This window comes from Falco cherrug, chromosome 6 (assembly GCF_023634085.1).
Source record: "Falco cherrug isolate bFalChe1 chromosome 6, bFalChe1.pri, whole genome shotgun sequence".
Taxonomy (NCBI): domain Eukaryota; kingdom Metazoa; phylum Chordata; class Aves; order Falconiformes; family Falconidae; genus Falco; species Falco cherrug.
Window position 1 is genome coordinate 73,444,103 of NC_073702.1, and position 15,418 is coordinate 73,459,520.

Sequence of the window (15,418 nt, forward strand, 5' to 3'; positions counted from 1 at the left end):
TCCAACTTGACCAGTTTATTAGCAAAGACTACAAGGGATTAGACTGAATCACCACTTTAGCCAGCTGTCCAGGAGGGCCTTGTCCTTGGATGTCCAGAGGTGTATCAGGAACTGCTCAGCAAAAACCATGAACCCTCTCACTGGTGCAGACCCAGCTGGTTACATATTCTCCAGTCCACGGCCCCATTGCCACTGGCCTGTCTTGACAGCATGAACACTTAACATCACACACTGCCTATAGCTGCTGAGGGAGCTGCAAAGATACATAATTCTCGACATTGTTAATACAAAGGCTTTTGGATTAACAGCTAAGCAAATGGCAAGAGCATTTGTAATTGTGGCTAAGAGCTGGAGGAAAGTTCGCCAGGCCAGGCACCTGTGTAGGAATGGCTTAGCTAAATGTATGAGAATAAACCTCATAGACACAGAGTTAAACCACCACCTAAACCAGGGACCCTCAAACTTTTTAAACAGGGGGCCGGCACGATGTGGGTGAAGTGGCAGGCAGTCATCTGCGGCTGCTTGGTTTCCCCCCCACCCCCCGTCGGGGGGGGGGGGGGAGGGGGCGGGGGAGTTCTGTAAAGGGGGGGGGGGGGGGGGGCGGGGGGGTTCTGTAAATACTGGGGGCCGGATTGAGGACCCTGGGGGGCTGTATCCAGCCTGCGGGCTGTAGTTTGAGGACCCCTGACTGAAACCCACAGAGGCTGTTGTGTTCACTGCTTAAATAACATCAGAGACAGAACAGCAATGGGTCTGAGTGACGCACTCAGCTTATCAATAAGGAACCAATAAAGGAATGGTAATACTGAAAAGCAAAACAGCACAGCTTGCAGCCAATGTTGAGCTGCTTTCAGATCCTGCAGCCCTTTTTTTAAGTGTGACAAGTACTTTCTACATGAAAACTATTTTTTTTTTTGTCAGTCTCACTTATATTCTCATGGCAGCTGATAAAATTGGTGTTTTCTAATGCTGCCTTTGCCCTTGGCACTTGGTCTCTTGGTCTCAGTCTTGGCCATATGACTGCTCACTGCAGGAATATTTTTCTTTTTTGCTCTAAGACAAAGCACATGTAAATGTTTATGGCAAGAAGGGAAGAGGATTCTGACTTTATCGTGAAGCAGGGGAATTACTGAGCCGTGGCAGGAGTAGCACATCTTATTCCACCCAACTTTGTGAGCAATTAGATACCAATTCCTTCATGTGGCTTGAGTTCGTAGTCATTATAACTATATTTTGTGGATAGACTTGTACTACATTCTTATAAAATGCAAAGCAGCTGCCATTCTTCCTTCATATTGACTTGGCCTAAAACTTCTCCAGTTCAGCAAGTGCTTCCTGCTTTGTAATTTTCTGCCACGAATCAGGGATTTCTCCTTTGCCACGAAATTTCCCATTGTAATGCTTTTCTAGTTTTGTCTTGAAATGACACACAAACCATTTCCAGTATGCTTGCATGGATGGATCAGAAGAAATGTTCCAAGTGGAATAAGGAGGTCCAGCATCTCGGTATCTTTTGTAGGGCATCCAGGTCTCTTCACCAATCAAGAATGAACAGTCACTTGCAACACTAGTAGAACAAATATCAATGACCAGATTGTCTGTTTTATGCCACCTGTATCCCACCAAAACTTGTGGACGATGGAAGACAAGCTGATGGTCTCCATCATGATTCGGCATGGTGTTTGTGCAAACAGCCCCACAAAAGGGACACCTCACCCAGCACCCTTCAAACTGTTCAGCCAGGATTTTGTGAGGCTGCCTTTCAAATGTGCTCATATCAGCACTAGCAAACTCTTCCTTGAGACTATCCTTCAGGGGAGCCAGTGCTTCTGTCATGGCATTTTTCAGGAACTCTATGTCTGTTATCTCCTGATGTTCAATGTTCTTCAGTTCCCTTCTGGGCAAGCTTAGCACCTCTTCAAGTTCACTGCAAAATGCATCCAGCCAAAGAGAGATTTTGTCATTTCTGTCGTTTCTGTCTTTGACAAAGCTGGTTGATACAAAAACAGCTGACTGGATGCTTTCATAGAGGTGAGCAAGAGAGTCATCTAAAAACTTATCCAGCCTCCTGTTCTTATCTAAACAGTACTCCTTAACACGTGTCTCAATGTAACTCTCTAAAAATCTTTGTGGGCAACTAAGGTAATCCTTGAACTTCTCAAAATTTTCTTCTTCTGCCAGGTATCTCAGTATGCAGCCTTCCAGAGAGGATCTATTGCCATTGAAATCTCGGATTTTACCCTTCATGTCCCGAGCTATGGCAAGAGCTGTCCTCTCATAGACTGCCTGGTGAAGAGCTGGGGCAATCTTGTCACACAGGAAAACAGCAAATATTGTGATAGAAGTGGCTCCTTGGCAGGAAATCTGGAAACATTTAAAGAAATCTTCTCTCTTGCTCTCCAGGTAGATGGCTGGATCATTTGCTTTTCTGAACATTGCATGCATGGTTTTAAATCTTTCTGCTGCTGTTTTACACAGATACAGTGATAAATCTATCCTGTAATCCTTATTAAAACTATATTTTGCATTGCTAGGGACAGAATTCATACCTTTCTGTACTTCATTTAGTATTTCATGAATAAAACTTCGACTGTAATCCCTTTTCTCCTTTTCCTTCTTGTCAATGTTTTCCCTCACACGTGCTATGATGGTATCTGTAATGTGTTGTATGGTGCTCAGAGCAACATCATCAAAATTTGTACTCCAGATGTAATTCAGTAAATTTCTTTTCTTAGCAACATGTTTCTCCAAGTCAACAGAAAATACTCCATGTTTGGGAAATGTCTTGATTCGTGTGGGTAAGTTTGGCTCCTTAAAGTGTTCTAGAAGGACATCTTCTATTTCCACATCGATATCAACCTGTTCTGGAGGGGGACCAGCAGAGGAGACTTCAGCAACACAGCCTGCCCAGAGAGACATAAAGTTGTCTCTCAGTTCTCTTTCGGTTAGTTTCTTGCCTTTTAGACGCAGAGCCAACTGTCTACTCCTTTTCAGAAACTTGTCTTCATATTCTGACTTCTTTTCATCCAGTTTACACTGGTTCTTCTTTAGTTCAATAAGACGCTCACACTTCTTCCTAGTTTCAGAAAGAAGAGATTCTTTTAGTTCTTTCAGCTTCAGTTCTGTGCTGCTTTTCCACTGGACCAGTATCTCAGAATCTCTGTCTTCACTGAAATACTTTTCCATGTCTTTCATGATGGCATCGTTTGTCTCTTGCACTAGTTTTTCAAGGTATTCTGTGGTGATATTCTGCAAGTCCCCATTCCGAACTCTATTGTCCAGTTTCATTTGCAGGTCTAAGATGTGACTCCTCAGCTGCCAGGTCCACTGACTAAATGCGGTTTCCAGTTTCTTGTAGGCAGCAATCTCCACTGAATTCTTGAAGCTGAAAATGAAGTTTTCATTCAGCAAAGCATTCCAGAGGTCACTAATACGAATTTTCAAGCTCGAAAGCTTCAAAATGCTGCCCTGTGACTCCTTCTTGGCAGCTTGGAGAATTTTGCTCTTTAATTCCTGGACGTTTTGGCTGTAGGTGGGGTTGGGTGGTGCCATGGGGGGGTTTCCTTCCCACAGATGAGCAAAGTAATGAATGTGGGTGTTCACATCAAAGCGGATGACATCACTGAAGCAGGAGGCATCACAGAATTCCTGCTGGGCAGCTGTCACAGTCATTTCATCCAGCTTTTCCTGCAGACGTCTTTGTCCTTCCATGTTCTTTTCCTTGGCAGTTATTTCTCCCACATTTTGGTGTACAAACAGACAGCTTGGGGAAAGATTTACTTGCTTCATCCTCAGAAAAGCCTGCACAGCAATCTGAAGGACATCTTGCATTTCTGAAGGATTTTCTCCAAAGATATTGATCAGAGTCATGTTGCCAATGCCAATGACAAAGGTGGCCAGCTCGTTGTCATGATTAAGGGACTGTTTATTTGCCATCTCTATGGCACGAAGTCCCTCTGTGTCAACAACTAGCATGTAATCAAAGTCCAAATCTTGTTGCAGCTTCTTGTCCACTTTAATTAGCTGCATAAATGCTCCCCGAGTGCATCTCCCTGCACTGACACTAAACTGAAGACCAAACATGGCATTCAACAGGGTTGACTTCCCTGTGCTCTGGATGCCAAGCACTGAGAGAACAAATATTCGTTTGTCCCCTAGCTTCTCAATTAATCTGTCAAAGATTGCGCTGACCCATCGTAATGGTACGTAAGAAGCATCACCATCCATCAGCTCTACAGGATATCCTGAAACCATCAGATCAGCTGCAATTTCAGGTAGTTTGGCAAAACATATATCCTGTGAGTCCATTGATTCCAGAGCTTCATAAATCTGCCCTACCTCTCTCAAAATATGCTCAAGGCCAATGGACGAATCGTTGATTTCATTGGAGAGGTCATCTAACTGGCGCAGCAACACAGGTTTCAGATTGTTTTTCTCATTGCTTTTCTTTGTTGCCAGGATTTGAGACCATAATTGGTGATACTTTCCCTTCAGTTCATCAAGGTGACCAGAGGACAGGTCATCCATAAAGATCTTCATCCACTGCAGGAAGTATTTCTTGGTATCTGCTGGCTGTGACTGGAGAAAGCCAAGGACTGATTTCATCAGCTGATTGAGGGGGAAAGCTTTTGCTAGTTGCTTTCTTCTTATTGCTGACTTCTCTGTTTCAATTTGGCTCCGATGATGCTCTATGCTCTTGTTTCTCTTTTCCTGCAACCGAGTGAGTTCTTTGTCCTTTTTGCACCACATGTACCACAGCTTTCCTTGAAGAGGCAGAAGATGGGATTTGATCTCAGACAACTTCTCTTGCTTCAGAAGCTTCACCAGCTCCTTCGCCTTTTCTTTGGCTGTCACACACGCATCTGTATCTTGGTCGACTAAGAATCTGTACTTGCGAGCTTTGTCCAGGCAGGCATCAAGGCTGGAAAGCATGTTAGACCCTTCCAGGAGATCCCTGATTTTTTTTGTCAGCTCATCCATTAATTCTGCTTCATTTCTGTTCTTGATAGCTATTTTTATTTTTTGGCTAGATCGGCTAGCTGCAACGTTCTCTTTTTCAGTGAAAAGACAAACCAAAGGCGTTTGTGACTGCCACAGATCACGTAAAATCTTCACCCCTCTCTCATCGCTCTGATCAGACTCAGATACAAAAACCACATTCACAGCAGATATCTCCTGTAAAAACTGCAGCTGTTCTTTGTGTTCCCTTGCATCTCCATGCAGGTTACAGAAAGCCACACAGCAGTCAAAGCTGTCATCACCACTGCCCCGGGGACAGTACCAGGAGATCTCCACAACACCTTTCATCAGCAAACAGTCTTTGGTGCTGCCTTTGCAATGTCGGTGGAAAAAGACGTCATGCTTCTGTTTGCTCAGCAGAGCATTCAGGATCTGAGACTTGGAAGAGGAGGGAGAGCTGCCAATCCGTATGAAGGACACAATGGGTGTTTCTGCCTGATACAACAGTTTGTTTTTGTAACTGTTCATTTTGGCCTCCTTTCCTGACTTCTCAGCCTCTTTCCAGCTTTTTTTTATTTGGCTGAGGGACCAGAGGGGGAACTCTATCTGTGAAGTGCATGGGTTGGGTACCAGGAGAGGTAGTGCAAACTGGCAGAAAGCAAGTTTTGTTGAAATGTACTGTCTCATGAAATCATCAGCACAATGAAATATTGCCATCTGGAGGTCCATAGGGTGCACACAATTTTCCTTGGTTGGAGATTTAGGGGCTTCTTCCTCCAAATCAGTGAAAAAGTCATCAAAGGAATCTGAGGGTTCATGCTCTTGCTCTGTGTTCTTTGGCACAGGTGTGAGTCCTGGGTTGCTCTCATCCTTGTAAGTCAGGTACCTCACCCGATAATCCACAGTTAACAGTTTTTGCAAGAAGTAAAATGGTAGTTCATTGTCCTTGCTAGGCTGGCTGTCATGTAAAGATGTGTTGTATATGATGTGGAAATCTTCCGTCCCCATTTTTCTTGGATAGTAACTTTCTAGTCCAAGGCGCTTAAGTAAGTGGAGGAACTCTTGATTTGCAATGACTTGATTTGCTTTGGATTTGCTGCCATCTGATTCGGATTTGGACTCACTGGAAGGCTGTATTCTTTGAAAAGTGTCTTCCATGTCTTTGATTATATTGTGTTTCTTCAGATCATCATGTGTGTCATCCAAGCGCCCATTGATGAAGGAAAGCAAGTCACTTTCCAGCATCTCCCAGTCTTTGAATGCACTGTGCTTTTCAAGAAGAGTTTTTATCTCTGTTGTCCATAGGTTTTTCATTTGATCTTCCATGAAAATGAAACGTTTATTCTTCTGCTCAGGGGGCACCTCTTTATGTTCAGAAGTTACAGTTAGACCCATCAGCAGCAGGAATGCCTGAGCTCTGTAAATGTCTTGCTCCTTCAGACCCAGATACTCCTTATGTCCCATTTCCATTTCATTTATCATGAAGTTAATTTCTGGATATCCAAGGAGGTACTGAAAAGTGCCCCTTTCCACCTGGTATCCTGTGCTGGTTGTAATTAAGATCACCAAGAGTTCTATGTCTTTCTGTGCCCTTTCCTGGAGAAACTGGAGTAAAGAATAAACAGCTAGGCTTGCAGTCAAGGTGGCTTTTATTTTTGCTTCATGAATGGCAGATGCAGAGGTTTCTGGTGCATAGGTGACTTCCTGGATGTACTCCTTCATTTGCAGGAGTGTCTTGGTGAGATCTTCAAGCTCAGCAACATGGGGAGTTTCGGGAACCATGTGCTCAGTATGGAAGATCCATTGCATAATGAAGGAAGACCTGGGGAAGTCCTTGACAGAATAGACATGAGGATCCAGGAGGCACTTCAACAGAGACTTGATATAGGTGGTATTTTCTGGAGGTGACTTCTTGCAAAACAGAACGGTATTCACCAGGAACTCCTGCAGTGCTTTGTCTGACAGGCATATGTTGATCCAGACACTATGGTTTTTGGTTTTTTCATTCAGATTCTGTTTGAAATCTATCAGTGTGAGCAGTTTCCTTTCATCACCTGTCACCGCCCAGGTCTTCACACAATCCACAAAAGCTTTGGCCTCTTCCACTGCACTGATCAATTCCTCTCCAAACATGGTGCCAACACAGCAATTCGTTAGGGCTTCGTATGTTGCCCTGAGGCTGCTGCTTATTTGATAGACAGACTTAAAGTCACTGCTGTGATTAAACTGGATTATATCCCACACTGGGATCAGCTGAAAGCCTCGGTCAATAACACACCAGGTTGTGTTGTTAGTTACAAGCCCAAATTTCCACTGAGGAAGAGAACTTGTCTCTGATGGGCCCCCTGTGTTGGCCACGTAGACCTGAACTGCTGTGTAGGCACTTTTTCCATCTCTTCCCTGAGAAGAAGCCTGTAAGCTGGATTTTGAAATGTCCACGTTCACCCCTGCGCTGACACCAAAGTTGCTATAGCTGGCCCCGATGCAGCTGTTCAGTGCTTCAGATGCTTGTCGCTTCATCTCTTCCCGCTGTTCAGCTCTGAATCCTTCCGTAGATGCCTTCCACCAGAATATCCCCCCAAAGTGCAGGGGACCCTGGTTTACGTGGGACCCAAACCTGCTGAAGAAGCTCGCACACCTGCTCTTCAGCATGTCAGGCCTGTCTGCTTCCTGGGTGATGTTCAAAAGATGCTCAATGTCTTGCAGCTCCCACAGGGCTGCATCTGAGAGGCGAAGCTGATGCTTTTGTAAGTAGCAGGAGGCCAAAGGGATGTACTGGTACTTGGTGGTGCAAATGTAGCTCTGTTCAGAGCGGGACTGGTGAACATCCTCCAGCTGCGAGGATCTGCTGTAATCTACATTAGCTTCAACATTAAACCCCCAGAAGCCGGCTTTGGCAGAAACGCTGATGCTGAACCCCAGCTGCTCCATGGACTTGGTGAAAGTGGCTTCTTCTGCAGAGGAGGAGAACTCCTTCCTCTCAAACAGCATCCCTTGCTCTGGACCGGTGAGCTTGAATCCTTCGGGAATGCTGATGATCTGGTCTCGCTTTGCCAGCACATCTGCCAGGCTGCTGGTTCTGTAAATGCCCTGCAGGGCCAGTCCCCCCGACGCCCGCCTCAGGACCTCTGTGTCAGAGACGTTCTCACCCCTGCCCACTGATGACTCCTGCTGCTCCAGCTGCTTCTGGACGCTCTCCAGCACATCCAGCAGTGACTTCTCTGGTGGGATCCAGTACTCTTTGGGAATCTCCATGGCTTGCCACAGAGCTTCCTCTTTCTTTCTTATGGCATCCCTGCTATGGCTGCGAATGTTGTGCATGTCTTTCAGCTCCTGCAGGACTAGCTTGGCTGCTTCTTGTCTCTGCTTTATCTTCTCCAAGCGCTCTTTCTGCAGGTCCTCAGAAGTTGTTTTGTTGTCTGTTAGTTCCAGGAGTTTTTGGAGAGCCTTTGTTTCCCAGGGGTACCGTACTGCACACTCCAGCTTAAGGTAGTCTTCATATTGCATATGTTTCAGGGCTTCTTTGGACTTCACTCCCAGTAGCTCTGACAGTTTGGGGACCCAGTATTCATCATCCAGTCCTTCTTTCTCACATGCTTCTGCCAGCTGTATTTTAGCAGAATGTGCCTTTTGATCGGCCTCTAGTATGTCCTCCTGTGAACCCATGGCTATGGAAGAAGAAAACACTTTCTTTAAGGTATATTGTAAGAGGCCCCAGCCTCTTATAAGAGGGGTCTCCAGCAGCTCTGGCCCTGGGAATTCCTCCTACTCAGCTGCTGGAGCCCAGCCTGGGTGGCCTAAGGCCTGGGGGGTCTCCGTCTCGGGACAGTGGTTATGCCTGCTACTTTCCCATTTGCAGGTTCAACCCTGAAGCTGAGGGTTGAACCCTCACACACCCTGACTTGGCCACACAACTTGTCATGGACAAGGTGCTGCCTTCAACAACACCCATGTATAGCCAAAAGGATTCATAAATGCCTAAGTACAGACAGCTGTGGTCATTCCTGAATCCCTCGAGCACCAGCACAGCCCCTCTGTCCATCCAACACCCCTGCTGCATCGTGCACCCTCTTACCAGCCTTACTGCTCACTGGGTGGTCCAGCTTGGTGCTCACCAGCAGAGGCATGTGCTCACACACTCATCTTACAGGCACCCCACACTCACCCTGAATACTCAGCACCACACCTACGGGCTGTGACCTGTGGTCCTGCTCCAGCTGCCAGCACGGAGCCCCACACTCATGCCCATTCCCCCTAGGAGCTGCTTCTCGGGACACACATCATTCCCACCCCAATGGATAGGAAAAAGCTATGTTATCCCTGCCCAGAGTTTTGCCTGGAGCATCCTGTTGGCCCATCATTAGTGACTGGAGACTTTGGGTCTTTGGCATTGTGTCCAGGAACCCCTGTCTATCCAGTTTGTGTACCTGTGTGGTTTTGTTTATCGTTTACCCCTTCACTTATTCCATATGCACTGGAAAGGTCCTTGACTGCTAACCTTAACGGAGCTGGTGCTCTCACTGTCCACATGCTTTTACACCTTTTTTTACACTGTCATATAAACCTGATTATTGTCTGTGTCTCAATTCAGTAAGATACTGAAGAGATTTATGCAGTGCACAAAACCTTCCTGTGCTTTCAGCTCTCGTCCCACCAACAGCACAAGACTCTTACCAACACAGGCATTGATCTGAGATGCTTGTGACTGGACTTTGGAACCTTTTCAGAGCCTTTAAGTGTCAGCTTTTCCTTTAAAGTCAGTGAACCTTTAGGGAATATGCTCAGTGAATGTGGGGTCTGGTTCATCTCACCTCACGGTAGATGATCCTTTTGGTCAGATGCTTGATTTTCCAGAGGATACAGGCAGCCAAGGTCCCCAGCTCAGCCAAGAGAGCACACGGTCACATGGCAGGCCTGGTAGACAAGGCTGGGATGTAAGATGAAGATATGGACCACCTCAAGAATTCAAGAGGAAGAATACCAGGAAGGAAGGCCCAAAATCCTAAAAGAGAAGACCAGACAGGAGATGGCAACCCATCAACGTGAAGGATTCATTCCAGGGAGAAGTGGAGGCCATCCCTTCTCCACCAGTGACGATTGCCCAGCCAACAAAGGTTAATCAGGGCCTTTTTGGGGTGGTGACCAAACTAGGGTTTCACCTGGGACCTAAACCCACATACAAGAAAGACCTTGAGAGGCTTGAAAGGTGGGCCCATGCAAACCTCATGAGGTTCAACAAGGCCAAGTGCAATCTCCTGCACCTGGGTTGGGGCAATCCCAAGCACAAATACAGTCTGGGCAGAGAATGGACTGAGAGTAGCCCTGAGGAGAAAGGCTTGGGGGTGCTGGTAGATGAAAAACTGAACGTGACTCAGCATTGTGTGCTCACAGTACCTTGGGCTGCATCACCAGCATCATGGCCAGCAGGTCAAGAAAGGTGATTCTCCCCCTCTAGTCCATGCTCATGAGACCCCCCCTGCAGCACTGCGTCCGGCTCTGGGGTCCCCAGCACAGGAGAGACACGGAGCTGCTGGAGCGGGGCCAGAGGAGGCCAGGGAGATGCTCAGGGGCTGGAGCAGCTCTGCTGTGGGGACAGGCTGGGAGAGCTGGGGTGGCTCAGCCTGGGGAGGAGAAGGCTGCAGGGAGACCTTAGAGCACCTGCCAGTGCCTAAAGGGGCCGGCAAGAAAGCTGGGGAGGGGCTTTGGGCAAGGGCAGGTGGCGATGGCACACGGGGGAGTGGCTTTACATGAGAGAGGGGAGATGGAGATGAGAGATGAGGAAGAAACTCTTCCCTGTGAGGGCGGCGAGGCGCTGGCCCAGGCTGCCCAGAGCAGCTGTGGGTGCCCCATCCCTGGCAGTGCTCAAGGCCAGGCTGGACGGGGCTGGGGGCAGCCTGGGCTGGGGGGAGGGGTCCTTGCCCATGGCGGGAGGGGTGGGAACTGGATGGTCTTTAAGGTCCCTTCCCACCCAAACCATTCTGTGATTCAATGATTCTACACCATTGTGGACATCAGCCTAGTGAAGTTTGCAAAGTATGTATCTCCTGCTTTAAGAGTCTCTTCTGCACACAACAAAAGGTGGCCAGAAGGTGCCTCAGGGGACAGGACTGTAATGCCTGTACACCATAACAACATCAAGCTTGAAAGAACAAGCCTGGCCATGCAGTCAAAGTTCAATCTGACTATAATTTAAAAAGGATCCCCCAGCACAGGGATCATTCCCCCAGTACCCAACTACCTGCTGACCTCTCAAATATTTGCCTTCCTGCCACCACCCAGAAGGCACCAGCAAGGGAGGGTGTGGGGCTCACACCAGATTTATTTGGGGGAGAAGATGTGGAACGATGGAGAGCACAGGCTGAATGATGGAGAATAGGCTGGTCCATGAGAGCAAAGAAAGAATCACAGCACCACAGGGCAGTGGGGCTGGGCAGGGACCCCTGGGACCACCCAGCCCACCCCCTGCTCAAGCAGGCTCTCCTACAGCAGCTGCACAGGATCGTGTCCAGGTGGGCTCTGAATGTCCCCAGAGAAGGAGACTGCACAGCCTCTCTGGGCAGCCTGTCCCCGTGCTCCGGCACCCTCAAGGGAAAGAAGTTTTTCCTGCTCTCCCCACGGAGCTCCCTGTGCTGCAGTTTGTGCCCGTTGCCCCTTGTCCTGTCACTGGGCACCGCTGACAAGAGCCCGGCCCCGGCCCCCTGACACTGGCCCTTAAGGTACCTGTGTGCATCGCTCAGGTCCCCTCTCAGCCTTCTCCTGCCCAGGCTGAACAGCCCCAGCTCCCGCAGCCTTTCCTCCTAGGAAAGATGCTCCAGAGGCTTTGTCACCTTCATGGCCCTTCCCTGAACTGTCCATGTCTCCCTGGAACTGGGGAGCCCAGCACTGGACCCAGAGCTCCAGATGGGCCCCACCAGGGCAGAGCAGAGGGGGAGGACCACCTCCCTCGACCTGCTGGCCACATTCCTCCCAATGCACCCCAGAATCCCACTGGCCCCTTAGCTATAAGAGCACACTGCTGGCCCATGGGCAACTTGCTGCCCACCAGCACTGCCAGCTTCACACCAGTGACTGCCCTCCAGCAGGTCAGCCCCAGCCTGTGCTGGTATGTGGGGTTGTTCCGCCCTCAGTGCAGGACCTTAAGCCTGGAGACCTGCAGAAAAGTCCCAGCTCTGGATACGCGGGCAGTCCTGTCAACATCTGTGCTCTCCTGTCAGGCTCAGCCAGCCTCATGACAAAGTCTGGATGTGGCAGAGCCCAGCGGAACAGCAGTGACAATGCAGGAGCACATGCCCTATCCCACCATTGGCCAGACCATGCATCTGCTGCTGTGTGTGAAGCTCAAGCCCCCCAAAAGAGGAGGAAAAACATCGTGGGGGTCGGCTTCCGCCAGCAACTAAACCCCCACCAGCATCTCATGCCCACCTGCCAGCAGGATGGGGAGGAAAATGGAAGCAGAAAAGCAAAAGCAAGAAAATCTGCTGGGTCAAGACAGGAGTTTAGCAACTGAAGGAAAGCTGTGCATGCTCTAAAGCAAAGCAAGATGTTTATTCCCTAATTTGCATCAGCGGGCAGATGTCCAGCTGCTCCCTGGAAAGCAAAACCTCAGCTGTTTGGGAAGACAAATGCCCTGCCACCAGCATCTCCCCTTACTCCTTCTTCCCCCTAGCTGTGATTGCTGTGCAGCATGGTCCACTCCGGCCACCTGTCCCAGCTCTGTCCCCTCCCAACTACTAACCCGTTGGCCTGTTACCTGTGCTGTTCCAGTCTCAGATGCCCAAAAGAGCACTGCACAGCTGTGGTGGAGATTAACACCAGCCCTGCCGGACCCTGAACTATCTGTCACCCCTGTGCACTTTGAAGTCCCAGCATGGTTTCATATTTCTTCAAGAACAAGGAAAAAACTCACATGCAATTGTGTTAGTGCATGCGAAGGACCACTAAAGCGTATTTATGGAATAACATGGGATTGCTTTCTTCCTTGGAAGCAAATGAGGGAAGCAGCAAGGCTGGCAGTATGACCTGCCATGGGACTGCGTGCACCCCATTTCATGGGAACAGCCCCCTTGAGGGTGTTTTCCCCAGCCCTGCATCAGGAGAAGCAGGCTCTGGAAGCACTTGTGCCTTTGAGGGGCTGCACCAGGCACCACAGCACTTTGGGTGGTGAAGTATAGACTGTAGGAGAGGCTGGGACAGGTGAGTCCAACCATCACTCCATAGGGAGGAATAGGAAAAAATCTCCCCCTAGGCTTGGGGACAGAGCAGGATGTCCCACAAATGCCACTCATCGCCCCAGTGCTGCTACGCTTTCTAACGAGTGTCACGGGAGGCAGGCACTGCCACCCAAGCTGCTGGCACCGCCAGCCTGAGGACTGTGCCCAGCACCCACTTGCTTCTGCACCCTCTTAATGCTGACAGAGAGCATACCACGGAAAAAGTCATTATCAGTGACCATAAAATCATGGCATCATTTAGATTGGAAAAGACTTTTAAGATCATCAAGTCCAACCTTTAACCCAGCACTGCCAAGCCCACCACTAACCTATGGCCCTGAGCACCACATCTGCGCATCTTTTAAACACCCCCAGGGACGGTGCCCCCCCCCCTCCCTGGGCAGCCTGTCCCAGTGCTGGACACCCTTTCGGTGAAGAAATGTTTCCCAGTCTCCAACCTAAACCTGCCCTGGTGCAGCCTGAGGCCGTTCCCCCTTGTCCTGTCGCTTGTGACCTGGGAGCAGAGACCAACCCCCCTGGCTGCAGCCCCCTCCCAGGCAGCTGTAGGGAGCGATCGGGTCCCCCCTGAGCCCCCTCCTCTCCAGGCTGACCCCCCAGCCCCCCCATCAGACTGGTGCCCCAGCCCCTGCCCCAGCCCCCTGCCCGGCTCTGGACACGCTCCGGCCCCCCAAGCTCTGTCTGGGAGTGAGGGGCCAGAACGGACCCCAGGGCTCGAGGGGCGGCCGCACCGGTGCCCAGCGCAGGGGGACGGTCACTATAGACGCCTGCACAGCTCTGCAGCCGCCATGTCACCCAGCCCACTGCCTGGCACGGCTGTCGAGGGCACGCAGCCTGACCCTCCCGGGGCTGGGTCATGCCTGGAGCAGGCAGGGTTAACCCTGGAAGCACACACAGGTCCTCAGAGCTCCCTCAGACAGACGAGCAAAGCCTGTTTGCTCCATCCCACACTCAGAGCAGAGACCATTCGCCCACTGCCTTAAAACCCCTTTCTTACCTTCCCTGGTATCTCTCAACTGATGGGAAAACACAAGAAATAAGAAGATGACAAGACCCCTGCTCTCTGCTGATCCCCAGCTCCCAGCCACACAGATCCTCAGCAGAGTCCTACTGTCTCAGTCTGGTCCTCAGCAGCTCCTGAGCTGGTGTCAGCCCAGCCCAGCTCTTCATACAGACCCGCCTCAGAGGCTGGCTTCCGCTTGTTTTATGTGTAGAGGCAAGGAGGAAATGTTCTGCTTTCCTGTAAATCAAACCATTCCCAGAAACAGAATGTGAAAGTAATGTGGCAGCTGGAGCTGAGCCAAGCAGCTCAGAAAGCTGCAGCAGCCCCAGACACCCACACCAGGTCCCCCAAACCATGTCCTGGACCCTGCACAGGGTGCTGGGTGTGCCCATCCGGCCATGGCAAAGCTGGGGCCTGCAGCTGGGGTGAAAGGCAGCAGGGGCTGGGCAGTGCTTGGGGCTCTCAGCTGAAAACCTCCCCGACCTGCTCCTCTTGCCCCAAATCATCAAATCATAGACTGGTTTGGATTGGAAGGGACCTTAAAGACCATCTAGTCCCACCCCACACACCCCCCGCCACGGGCAGGGACCCCTTCCACCAACCCAGGCTGCCCCCAGCCCCATCCAGCCTGGCCTTCAGCACTGCCAGGGATGGGGCACCCACAGCTGCTCTGGGCAATCAGTTTTTCATCCATCAGCACCCCCAAGTCAATCTTGGCAGGGCTGCTCTCCATCCTCTCATCCCCCAGCCCACATTGATACCAGGGGTTACCCTGATCCAGGTGCAGGAGATTGCACTTGGCCTTGTTGAACCTCACGAGGTTCACCCAGACCTGCTTCTCAAGCCTGCCCAGGTCCCTCTGGATGGTATCCCACCCCTCAGATGTGTCAGCCACACCACTAAGCTTGGTGTCATCTGCAAGTCTTCTGAGGGTGCACTCAATCCCATTGTCTGTGTCATTGATGAAGATATTAAACAGTCCTTCCTTCAGTACGGACCCTCGAGAGACACCACTCATCAGTGTTCTCTGTCCAGACATTGAGCTGTTGACCACTGCTCTCTAGATGCAACCATCCAGCCAGTTCTTCATCCACTAAATAGTCCATCCGTCCAATCCACCTTGAATCCTCCTTTCCCCAACCCTGCATCAGTTGTTGAAAGGGCAAACTGTACCCTGAAGGATTATCTTCAGAGACAGAAAGTATCACAGGACATAGATGTAACTAAA

At 49.8% G+C, this 15,418-nt stretch overlaps 1 protein-coding gene across 2 annotated transcripts; it reads right to left on the reverse strand.

Annotated features, from left to right (window-relative positions):
* On the reverse strand, positions 1-14,388 carry LOC102049432 (interferon-induced very large GTPase 1-like). 2 transcript variants are annotated; one of them, XM_027811626.2, is made up of 3 exons: positions 14,185-14,388; positions 9,771-9,961; positions 1-8,627 (listed from the first exon to the last, which is right to left on the reverse strand). In XM_027811626.2, the coding sequence occupies exon 3, from the start codon at positions 8,623-8,625 to the stop codon at positions 1,306-1,308; it is 7,320 nt and encodes a 2,439-aa protein (XP_027667427.2). In that variant the 5' UTR covers positions 8,626-8,627; positions 9,771-9,961; positions 14,185-14,388; the 3' UTR covers positions 1-1,305. The 2 variants fall into 2 exon arrangements, with proteins under 2 accessions (XP_027667427.2, XP_055570519.1); XM_055714544.1 differs by lacking the exon at positions 9,771-9,961.
* Between the last annotated feature and the right edge of the window lie 1,030 nt (positions 14,389-15,418).

What these genes read in the sequence shown, in the direction of transcription:
- LOC102049432 (XM_055714544.1), bottom strand. Translation starts at nt 8,625, where the DNA reads ATGGGTTCACAGGAGGACATACTAGAGGCCGATCAAAAGGCACATTCT.